Source organism: Zeus faber (genome assembly GCF_960531495.2).
Source record: "Zeus faber genome assembly, chromosome: 21".
NCBI classification, from domain to species: Eukaryota; Metazoa; Chordata; class Actinopteri; order Zeiformes; family Zeidae; genus Zeus; species Zeus faber.
The window spans coordinates 1,373,608-1,384,990 of NC_137208.1; the positions used below are offsets into that span (position 1 = coordinate 1,373,608).

General features: G+C 49.0%; 1 protein-coding gene across 1 annotated transcript in view; it reads right to left on the reverse strand.

Moving 5' to 3' along the window:
- Positions 1–5,944: 5,944 nt before the first annotated feature.
- Positions 5,945–11,383, reverse strand: part of pfkfb3 (6-phosphofructo-2-kinase/fructose-2,6-biphosphatase 3) — a gene marked incomplete at its 3' end in the record, with an annotated part of 9,158 nt that continues 3,719 nt past the window's right edge. Inside the window, exons 5-14 of the mRNA XM_080022189.1 lie at positions 10,747–10,821; positions 10,379–10,435; positions 10,137–10,261; positions 9,236–9,443; positions 8,040–8,186; positions 7,845–7,949; positions 7,375–7,504; positions 6,820–6,947; positions 6,431–6,607; positions 5,945–5,971 (exon numbers count right to left, since the gene is read on the reverse strand). Of these exons, the coding sequence (XP_079878315.1) occupies positions 5,945–5,971; positions 6,431–6,607; positions 6,820–6,947; positions 7,375–7,504; positions 7,845–7,949; positions 8,040–8,186; positions 9,236–9,443; positions 10,137–10,261; positions 10,379–10,435; positions 10,747–10,821 (1,179 nt within the window). The remainder of the gene's footprint in view (positions 5,972–6,430; positions 6,608–6,819; positions 6,948–7,374; positions 7,505–7,844; positions 7,950–8,039; positions 8,187–9,235; positions 9,444–10,136; positions 10,262–10,378; positions 10,436–10,746; positions 10,822–11,383) is intronic.

Here is an 11,383-nt window from a genome sequence, read left to right on the forward strand (position 1 = left end):
GGAGAGGTCCAAGCACCGAGCCTTGGGGCACCCCTGTGGTGAGGTTGTGTGGCACAGACAGCTGGCCTTGCCATGTCACACTGAACGAGCGCCCAGTGAGGTAAGATTCCAACCAGGAAAGTGCACTGCCCGTTATGCCCATGCTTGAGAGTATGGACAGGAGTATGCTGTGATTGACAGTGTCAAAAGCAGCTGATAAGTCTAGCAGAAATTTATACATATATATTTTTTTTGTCTTTTTTTGCCTCAGTCCTTGTTTGCTTATTATGAGGTTATAAAACCCCAAAATCGACCTCTGAACCTTGTACTTGAGAGGCGATGTTGTCCAAAATATGCTGACGTTTTGTTTACATTTGTCAGACGCATTCAATTCAACTGAACTTAATACTCTGTGGTTTGTATAAAAAAGACCCTTCCCACCCCCTGCTCCCCAGGCGTGGCTGCCAGGGAGGCAGCCCCCACCGCCCCTGGCTACGTCAGTTACTAGGATGGGAAATGCAGAGAACTCCTTTCCTCCAGAGGGATTCATCTAATTATTTCTTTGTTATTATTATTAGGGGTCCAGCCTGGCGGGGCGGGGGGCCTAGCATTTCTCTGACTGAAAAACTGACGTGGGTCTTCAACTTGAGTCAAAGACAAGATGAATGAAATATGTATCCGGGGTGGTCCCGACATTCCGTTGTCCAAGTTTGATCCAGATCGCTCCATTATTGTGGAATAATTTAGTGAAAAACCTTTATTTTTATCATCGCTGCAACTCGTGCTGCACGGTGGTCCGGGACGGTTCAGGGTGGTACAGGGCAGATGTACGTCTGATCAGGGTAGAACGTCAGCGCTGCACAAAGCACAGTTGCGAGCCGCATGGCGGCCATGCTTGTTCTGGTGTCAAAACACGACGAGATGTTTTGCCTCTGGCGGGAAGACACCTTCTGGGGAGTCCTGGAGCTGCACCGTCTCCATCTTCAGGTCTTTGCTCCTCTGAGCAGCGGTTGTCAGTCGCTCGGCGTGGACGAGGCTCCAAATAAAGACTTTGTGACCGCCCGCCCCCCCGGCTGACAAGTAGTTGTGAACGTTTTCGTTGGCGCCTTTGCGCGAGCACGGGTGGTTCACAAGGACGTCGGTGTTGGTGTTGACGTAGCGTTCGGCGCTGATGTTAGTTTGTGTGGAGGTCGCTGAGCCAGCGGCTTTAGAAGCTATTTGTGTATCTGCAGGTTGAGCTGCTGCTTCACACAGGGATTACACCCTAAACACACACACGCCCTCCTGCTCCAATGAGGAAGCAGGGCTGTGGCTGGAAAGCGTCTATCCCACGTGACATCACCGTGGGGACCGGCCATAAACAATGAAGGGTCACAGCGACGCGAGGCCCCACGGGGCCTTGCTCACCGCCGGGTGGGGCTTTTTCCCATGCGGTCAAACGAGTGAAAAGAGACGGCCCCAGCACCACGTGTCACGGCGGGGGGGCATGTTTTGCGGTGTGACAAACACTATTTTTCTGTTTGTCACCAGAAGAAATGATCCAAGGACTGAAGTTCTGTGTCCAGGTCCATGTTTTTGATGTTTTCGTTTGCTGAAAACACCACTCAGGTAATGTATTCTAGCCATTGTCACATGCCTCTACACCATAGTGTTCCATTGTGTTGTTTTTCCTGTACTCCGATTGGTCGGTTATTTCTGAACGGCCAAGAACTTCTAATATTAATAATGATAAACAATAAATACAGAGATACTCGTTCCCCACCCTGATGGTGCAGTATAAGCACATGAAGGTGCCGTACACTTCCGAGTCTGGTTTTGGGGGCTGGAAAACGTGGTCGCTCTAGTAAATTGTTTGGCCACTCGTCGGAAAACTTGTTTGTAGCTGAATAGTTCGACACGTTTTTTATCATCGGAAGCTTGGAGGCGCCGCCGCTGCGCTCGGGCCTTTAGCGGTTTCAAAAAAAACAAACAAAAAAAAAACCTTTTAAATGCATTTTCGGTGGGACTGGGGCGCTGCTTCGCCCGGCTGCTCGCTCTGTGGGAGGTGTCGAGCGGCAACGAGCAGCTGACCGTCCGTTGTCTCTTCCTTCTTGCACCGTTGTCAATTTGCGTAAAGCCTCGCAGCACGACCGCGACACCCGCTGTTATGTCACAGGTTTAAAGAAGCACCGCTCGGTCGCAGCTGTTGGACAAAGAACCTCAGCGGAAGGAAGAGGAGCCGGGACGTTGCCCACGCAGCAGCAGCAGCAGCAGCAGCAGCATCACTCAGGGCATCCAGCAGAGAAGCAGATCAACAACCACTTGTGTTCCTGGATTTTATTGGTCCAGCAGAATAGAAAATACAGTCGTTGGAGACCGAACAAGGTGCAGCGTTCACGTCTACGTAGTAAACAAATAGATCCTATCGTACAACTTTTTTTTTTACAAAACAAAATATTCAAGTATCGGAAGCAGATTATTAAAAGTAGCGCCGCTGTTTGCTTTTAATGTTTCTCTCCATCACACTCACACATTGAAACTCCCCAAAGTGAGAAATGATTCACATCCACGCATCCTCAGTGCTATTTACACAATATTACTGATCCAGAAAACAAATATAGAACAATGACAAAAAATAGATACGTTTACTTTGTGCGTAGCAGAGGAAACGTACAAAAAACAATATTTCATTTGAACATAATCATAATTTAAGACCTTTTGAGTTAATCTTTGTGAAATTAAACTATTTTCACAATTATATCCATTAAACTGTGACAAATTCAATCAAACCCCAAATTATGAGCTTTGCTTATTCTTTGACCTTAATTCAAGGTTTGTGCATTTTTTTTTTTTGGCAATTTCCCAGCAAGGTTAATGTCCCTTTATTTGTTGAACTACATATGGTATTAATATTCTTTTTATTTTAATACCACAAAAAAAAAAAAAGAGACTTAAATTCAGTCAAACTGATGAAAGGCTTTGTAAGGAGCCGTGGCCAGCCCGATCCAAACGGACTGAGGTGATATTATGGGACCGTAGCGATGCGTCGCTCGTTTGAAATATCAAGCGGGCGCTGGCGTCGCAAAACTACTCAGCTGCTTTGGGCTCACAGGACCAACCGTTTAGGCACTATGGCAGAAAACCTCAACTCTTTTTGAAAGACGAATTCCATTTGTCACAAAAAATAATTATAATAAATAACCACAAAATCATCCCCCACGCTGTGCAAAATAATCATAAACATTAAATCATTTTAACCGTCATGGTGAAACCAGCGACTTAAGACGCCCATTTTTTAGGAAGAATAAAAAGTGAAATGTCCATTAAAACAAAGATCGGTGCTTCCTGAAACATCCCGATAAGTTATCGATTATACTCTTAGTTTTTTGGGGAACAGTCACAGGAGCTAGGCTAGTGGAACCCATCCGCAACCATGCATCCAGCTTACACAGTTAGCCTGTCCCTATCTCAGCACTGGACAAGCAGGGATGAAATGGGCGTCGACCTTCTCCTCCAGGTGATCCAAAAAAATATATACTCCCCCCTTAAAGAGAATGTCTCGGAAATGACAAAAAGAAGCAACAGAAATGTCCTGACGTTCAGTCAGTTTGAGCTTTGACTCTTGGTTTCCGGGCGGGGCGCCCTCATTGGCAGGGCTGCGGGACGTCGCGGCATCCGGGAGACTTCCTCTTCAGGTTCTGGAAGCACAAGGCGAACAACAGCATCAGCAACGTGGAGCCTAATCTCAACTAATCCACAAGGGTTACATCATCTGGGTCTGAGCTAATCTTTGAGAATCCACTTCATTATGCTGAGCTCATTTCGCTCCTTGGCTCGTCTAGTAACTGGAAGGTTGCCGGTTCCCGGTGGCGTGCCGAGGCGGCCTTGAGCAAGGCACCTAACGGCTCCCTGTGAGCCTGAGAAATAACGGTCTGATCAATGGAGTCATTGAGTTCAGTTATTCATCCTAAAAAGGTTGACAATGACAATGACACCACTTTCAAAGTTATGATGCGACAACCAACGCACACACACCAGGTCTGTGGATTCTTTGAAGCAGCGAAAAGGAAGAGAAGCAGCAGAACAGCACTAGAACAGCACTAGAACAGCACTAGAACTGCACTAGAACAGCACTAGAACAGCAGCAGAACAGCACTAGAACAGCATTAGAACAGCACTAGAACAGCATTAGAACAGCATTAGAACAGCAGCAGAACAGCACTAGAACAGCACTAGAACAGCACTAGAACAGCAGCAGAACAGCAGCAGAACAGCACTAGAACAGCAGCAGAACAGCAGCAGAACAGCAGCAGAACAGCAGCAGAACAGCAGCAGAACAGCACTAGAACAGCAGCAGAACAGCAGCAGAACAGCACTAGAACAGCAGCAGAACAGCACTAGAACAGCAGCAGAACAGCACTAGAACAGCAGCAGAACAGCACTAGAACAGCAGCAAAACAGCACTAGAACAGCACTAGAACAGCAGCAGAACAGCAGCAGAACAGCACTAGAACAGCACTAGAACAGCAGCAGAACAGCAGCAGAACAGCACTAGAACAGCACTAGAACAGCAGCAGAACAGCACTAGAACAGCAGCAGAACAGCACTAGAACAGCACTAGAACTGCACTAGAACAGCACTAGAACAGCACTAGAACAGCAGCAGAACAGCACTAGAACAGCACTAGAACAGCACTAGAACAGCATTAGAACAGCAGCAGAACAGCACTAGAACAGCACTAGAACAGCACTAGAACAGCAGCAGAACAGCAGCAGAACAGCACTAGAACAGCACTAGAACAGCAGCAGAACAGCAGCAGAACAGCAGCAGAACAGCACTAGAACAGCAGCAGAACAGCACTAGAACAGCAGCAGAACAGCACTAGAACAGCAGCAGAACAGCAGCAGAACAGCACTAGAACAGCAGCAGAACAGCACTAGAACAGCAGCAGAACAGCACTAGAACAGCAGCAGAACAGCAGCAAAACAGCACTAGAACAGCACTAGAACAGCAGCAGAACAGCAGCAGAACAGCACTAGAACAGCACTAGAACAGCAGCAGAACAGCAGCAGAACAGCAGCAGAACAGCACTAGAACAGCACTAGAACAGCAGCAGAACAGCACTAGAACAGCAGCAGAACAGCAGCAGAACAGCACTAGAACAGCACTAGAACAGCACTAGAACAGCACTAGAACAGCACTAGAACAGCAGCAGAACAGCAGCAGAACAGCACTAGAACAGCAGCAGAACAGCACTAGAACAGCAGCAGAACAGCAGCAGAACAGCACTAGAACAGCAGCAGAACAGCCCTAGAACAGCAGCAGAACAGCAGCAGAACAGCAGCAGAACAGCACTAGAACAGCAGCAGAACAGCAGCAGAACAGCACTAGAACAGCAGCAGAACAGCAGCAGAACAGCACTAGAACAGCACTAGAACAGCACTAGAACAGCACTAGAACAGCAGCAGAACAGCACTGCTTTGCTTGGTTTCCAGGGCAACACCACACACGCCCTGTGGCTCTACGACTTCTACCGTCTGCAGTGGTTTTACCTTTGGAACACTAAGAGCGACATCAGTTTCCGGTAGTGCAGAACCGTCCCGCTTTACACCCGGAGCAAGGACGAAACACAGACAATCGCCATGGTAACCAGCAGAGGAACGACAGGAAGCGACGTCACGGACCGAGACACGTGAATCTTTCTACACTGTTTGGTCGCAACGAGCGGATGTTCAACAGGAGTCACCTTCTAAGGTCAAAGGGGAGTTTGAGGCTGAAGTGAAGTCACTTCCTGTCATAAATGTACCACAACAGAGTTGTTTCCATGAAAATACCAAAACTATAAAATAGGAACTTGTTTCAATGCCCCCAATGAGTTGAGTGACAGTTTTCCCCAAACACTCCCATTCCCCTGTGAAGGTGTAGAAGATGCAGCTTTTCTCAGTGATGATGGGGTTACCGTTGCCATGGAAACAGTAGTAAGTACTTACAAGCAGACTTTGCCGAGCCAGTGCTGTCGGGAGGAGGCGGAGAGAGAGAGAGAGAAGTGCAAACAGGGAGAGGGAGTTAGCAGGAAGCTCCATCTCTCATCTTCACTTCAAACAGAATGAAAGAGGAAGGGAGACGTGTCGCAGCCACCAAACTGCCTCCAACGCCCTCTCAACCGCACCACTTCCTATCTGTGCCGTCCAGGAAATGACTCTGAGGCCCAGGATGTAGCCCATAATATGTCTGCATATGATCTATTTGAATAAAGCTGGAAAACAATCATCCGGGTCCATTTTTGACCCGTCATGGAGTCGAACCGGCATCGGGGCCAAGGATCTAGCATTTTAAAACGGCTCCTCAGAAGCCGCCCGGTCAAAGATGATTCAGCCCCAGGCTGAGGGGGAGTGAGGGCCACGCCCATTAATGCAAAGGGTTAATTCGGACCCGGATGGGCTCCGGTCTTCCTTCCACGATCGGGCCTCACCTGCGCGGCCAGGGCGAGCGGGAGGGGGGCGAGCGGGAGGGGGGCGGGGCCGCACACGCCGGGGGCGGGGGCCTCCTCCAGGTCCTGGATCCGTGGTTTCTTGATGTTGGCTTCAGGGCTGGTCAGCGGCGTGACGCTGTTCCTCCGCAGCAGAGAGCCCGCACCGCGCCTCACCTCCTGCCGTGAGGAGGAGGAGGAGAAACCGAGTCACAACCGGGACATTTTGGTTGGTGTGACACTGAGCTGAGCTCATCGGCAGAAGAGACTTTTTGTTCCACACTGAAGATAAAACAAGTGTCTTGAAACTTTTCTAACTCTCTCCAATTTGGACATAAATGACTGGATCTGCTGAAATGAGTGTTTGGCTGCAGATAGAAAGGGTCCGTTACCTCTGGCCGCTCGCGGTGCGTGTTGACCGCCTCCACGTTGAGCGAGATGGACTCCACCTTGCAGCCGTACGCCACCGGGGTGAGTTTGAGCACCGTGTGCAGGGGGCACTTCAGGTAGGGCATCTCATCTGCAGGGGGTGGGGGGGAAATCGCTGCTTTTTAGGGCTTCACACGACGGCTCGTCCTGGACGTCACCTCACTCTATCATATCTGTTTGCTCGCGTCCTGGTTGACGCTCCAGGAACCACAATCAACAGCGAACAGAGTAAAACCGCTTTTACATTTCGTCCAAATCTGTCGACGGCAACATTTTCATCCCCCCTCCCCGACAAGAAAAAAAAAGAAGAAGAAAAGAACAGAAAATCCCGACGGGAGAAAGTTGTGCGACACCACGTGGAGTCGCCAACCCAGATGACGTTTTAAGAGTCATCTTGTTTGTCTGAAACGTTTTGGCAAAGTGGTCGTTGGATTCCAGGAAGCTCCCTGGGAGAACTCCAGCACCTGCACCGGAGGACGTGTTGACGCGTGACCGCCCCCGGTGGTCGCTGCCCGTACCTGCACTCTTGTCCAGGAAGTAGGCGAGCAGGCAGCGCAGCACGGCCTGGTGACACACCACCAGCACGTTCTCCTGGCGCTCCAGCTCCATGATGACCGGCTCCACCCGCTGCACCAGGTCCTGGTAGGACTACAGGGAGAAGCAATCATTACGGGACGTTCTCCAACAAAAAATAAATAAAATGATGATCTCAGAGTGTTTTTAATTGTTATTCACCTCTAGACACTCATTTATTGCACTTTCTGCTGCTAATGTCACCGAGAGGCATTGCAGCCGTGTTGGGTGTGGAAAGGCTTTTAACCTCAAAGTACAGATGATGGACTGAGGTGATCTCAAACTCCAGGAATACTTAAATGAGGGTGTTTTGTTTTTTTTGATGATATTAAACAAAGCTGCTTTAACATGGTGTCACTGTTGACCTGACAGGTGCATTGTGGGTAAGGAGGTGTCGGAGGCGGCGTGTGCGTACCTCTCCCCTGGGGTAGCGGTAGTAGAACTTGTCCTCGTCTCTCAGAGCAAACTCCTCCGGAAACTTCTCCTTCACCTCCTCGTACGTCATCTCCTCACACACACCCTGCCGCCGCACAACCACCGCGACAAACCTTTACTCCTCGTTTACTAAATGTGACTTATTTTGCGGTGTAAATGAAGCTGCTCCTCTCACCGCGTCGATCTCGTTCAGGGCCTTCCACTGCTCGTAGGGGACCCTCAGCTCCTGGGCCGTCTGGAGGCTGCGGCACAGCTGGCTGGTCCACACCTTCAGCTCCTTCAGGTCCTGCTGCTCCACGAACTGAGCCAGAGCTGCAGCAAACTAGAGCAGGAGCCAGAGGTGAGAGGAGAACCACAACCTGCAGCACCTTTCACACTCCACTCCGAGAAATAGATAAAACTACATCAATGATGGAAAGCAGCTCCTGCGTTGCAAGCTCCAAACTGGCAGGCTGCAGTGAGCGATGAGGTGATGAGCTCCAGCAGAACAGCAGCTCCTGCGTTGCAAGCTCCAAACTGGCAGGCTGCAGTGAGCGATGAGGTGATGAGCTCCAGCAGAACAGCAGCTCCTGTGTTGCAAGCTCCAAACTGGCAGGCTGCAGTGAGCGATGAGGTGATGAGCTCCAGCAGAACAGCAGCTCCTGCGTTGCAAGCTCCAAACTGACAGGCTGCAGTGAGCGATGAGGTGATGAGCTCCAGCAGAACAGCAGCTCCTGCGTTGCAAGCTCCAAACTGGCAGGCTGCAGTGAGTGATGAGGTGATGAGCTCCAGCAGAACAGCAGCTCCTGCGTTGCAAGCTCCAAACTGGCAGGCTGCACTGAGTGATGAGGTGATGAGCTCCAGCAGAACAGCAGCTCCTGCGTTGCAAGCTCCAAACTGGCAGGCTGCAGTGAGTGATGAGGTGATGAGCTCCAGCAGAACAGCAGCTCCTGCGTTGCAAGCTCCAAACTGGCAGGCTGCAGTGAGTGATGAGGTGATGAGCTCCAGCAGAACAGCAGCTCTGTGTCCATCACAACAAGTTTCACTCTGAAAGTCACAACTATCAGTCGTGACAAAGGTTCCACTTCTTTTGGGGAGTGGCTTCCTGACGACTCACTGGCTAAAAAGAGTCGTTGCCTTTGTCCCACTCTGGCTTGGTTGGGTCGGGTGGGTGTAACGCACGCTGAGCGAGGGAGGACTTCCTCCACCCTCAACCAGAGGAGGAACAAGAGTCGGTTCGATTCCCCGTCGGGAACGCAACTCTCGCAGGAAGCGTTTCATTCTGTCAGGACTCCCCAGAGCGACTCGAGACGCGCGAGTCATTCAATGAATTTGTTTGCGACCGTCAGTAGAACAAGTTGTTCGGGGGTGAACAGGAAGTGGCGTGCGTACCTTGCGTCCCCGTGGCGACAGCCCGGCGTCCCCGCCCAGCCGGCCCTGCAGGTTGTCCACGCTCTCTCCGTGGCGACACAGGAAGATGGCGCGCGGCTGCACGTGGATGTTCATCAGGTAGTACACGATCTTGCTCTGGATGTGGTCTGTGATGCGGTTGGCCAGGAAGCGGCGGCCCACGTCGATCACCTTGATGAAGGACAGATCCCTGGAGAGGTGGAGGAGGAGGTATGATGAGTGGAGGGATGAGGGATGTAGTCAGAGAATGCATCTGACGGATCAAAAATGGACTTGTTTTTGTTTTTTTTCCCTCTTATTGCACAGTTACAGTTATTTATACAAGTTTCACTTGTACCACTCCAGACATTTAGGGGAAAAATGAATGAATCTGTCCAAAACGGAGTTTTGAGTAAAAATAACAAAATACAATTATTTTTGTTTTTTTCATCCTATTTTACAATTAATTCTTTATATTTTTACTTGGACAACTGAATGTTCCTATTTTAAAGAGTGTCAGCCAAGAAGGGTAAGACAACAATTATTAGTACAATTAGTATGTATTTATTAATTTTTTGATTTATTTACAAAATCTATTCATATTTCCTTTCCTTATTATTCTGTGTTTTCTTGCTTTATTTTCCCCCAAACTGAAATACTTTCATCATAAATTACTTATTTTTGCTTGTTTCAGATGACGTCAACTCATTACTTCTCAATAGAACATTGTGTACAATCTTGAAAAGGTTATTTCTGACCAGACACATTGTGGAGGAGACAGGGAAACCCAAACCAGGCTCCATAGACACTCTAGTAGTGTCTTGCTCAAGAGCACTGCCGCAGTGCATTGACACTCTAATAATAATAATAATAATAATAAAAATAAATATGAAATATAACTCACCTGTCGTGCTGGTCGGGGTCCAGCGGCTCGTAGCTCGCCTTGTAGCACTCAATCCTCTTTTGGAAATCCAACATGGCGTCCGTCTTGTTGCAGTCCTGGTAGTCTGGACAGGACACCTTCACTTCCTGTACAGACAGGAAGTCCAGGCTTCAAGCATTCCATCGAGCAAGAGCTGTAAACGCCAAATAACTTTGTTCCCAGAAGAGAATGACATTAAAATACGTCTCGTCACGTGGACGCACCATGATGTTGGAGGCGATGACGTTGAGGTCGTCACAGACCGACTCGATGAAGAAGACCTGAAAACAACATGGACGCCAGATCGGCGGTTACCATAGAAACGCAGCTGATCGGCACATTACGTTTGCTTCCTTTATTTCTCAATATCTTCCTGTGTTTAAAAATAAAAAAGCCCTCAAATTCTCAAATAAATCATAAAATAAAGGTTTGTTGTGATTAATATACTCCATATTCATTATATTTGGTTATAAATTATTAAATAAAATATTTAAAACCTCAAAAGTGTTTTGTTGTGATGTTATTAAAATTTATAAAATTAATGATTAAAACATATTTAAAACTACACATTGGATTAAATTAAACCTCTCACCTTGAAGCCGTTGTCGCTGCCGAAGTTGAGGATCATGTCGCGTCGCTCACGCGTCGTGTTCGTAGCATCGAAAACCTTAAGAAAAAACGAGGCGGAGGAAGGGTTTAGAGGGCGGACCGCTACCCGACGCTGTAGAGGAGGAAGGGTTTAGAGGGCGGACCGCTACCCGACGCTGTAGAGGAGGAAGGGTTTAGAGGGCGGACCGCTACCCGACGCTGTAGAGGAGGAAGGGTTTAGAGGGCGGACCGCTACCCGACGCTGTAGAGGAGGAAGGGTTTAGAGGGCGGACCGCTACCCGACGCTGTAGAGGAGGAAGGGTTTAGAGGGCGGACCGCTACCCGACGCTGTAGAGGAGGAAGGGTTTAGAGGGCGGACCGCTACCCGACGCTGTAGAGGAGGAAGGGTTTAGAGGGCGGACCGCTACCCGACGCTGTAGAGGAGGAAGGGTTTAGAGGGCGGACCGCTACCCGACGCTGTAGAGGAGGAAGGGTTTAGAGGGCGGACCGCTACCCGACGCTGTAGAGGAGGAAGGGTTTAGAGGGCGGACCGCTACCCTGTATATTATTTTTTAAATTGAATAAAGGATCACATTTATTTATTTATTAATCAAATATATTGTTTATTCTGGCTTTTATTT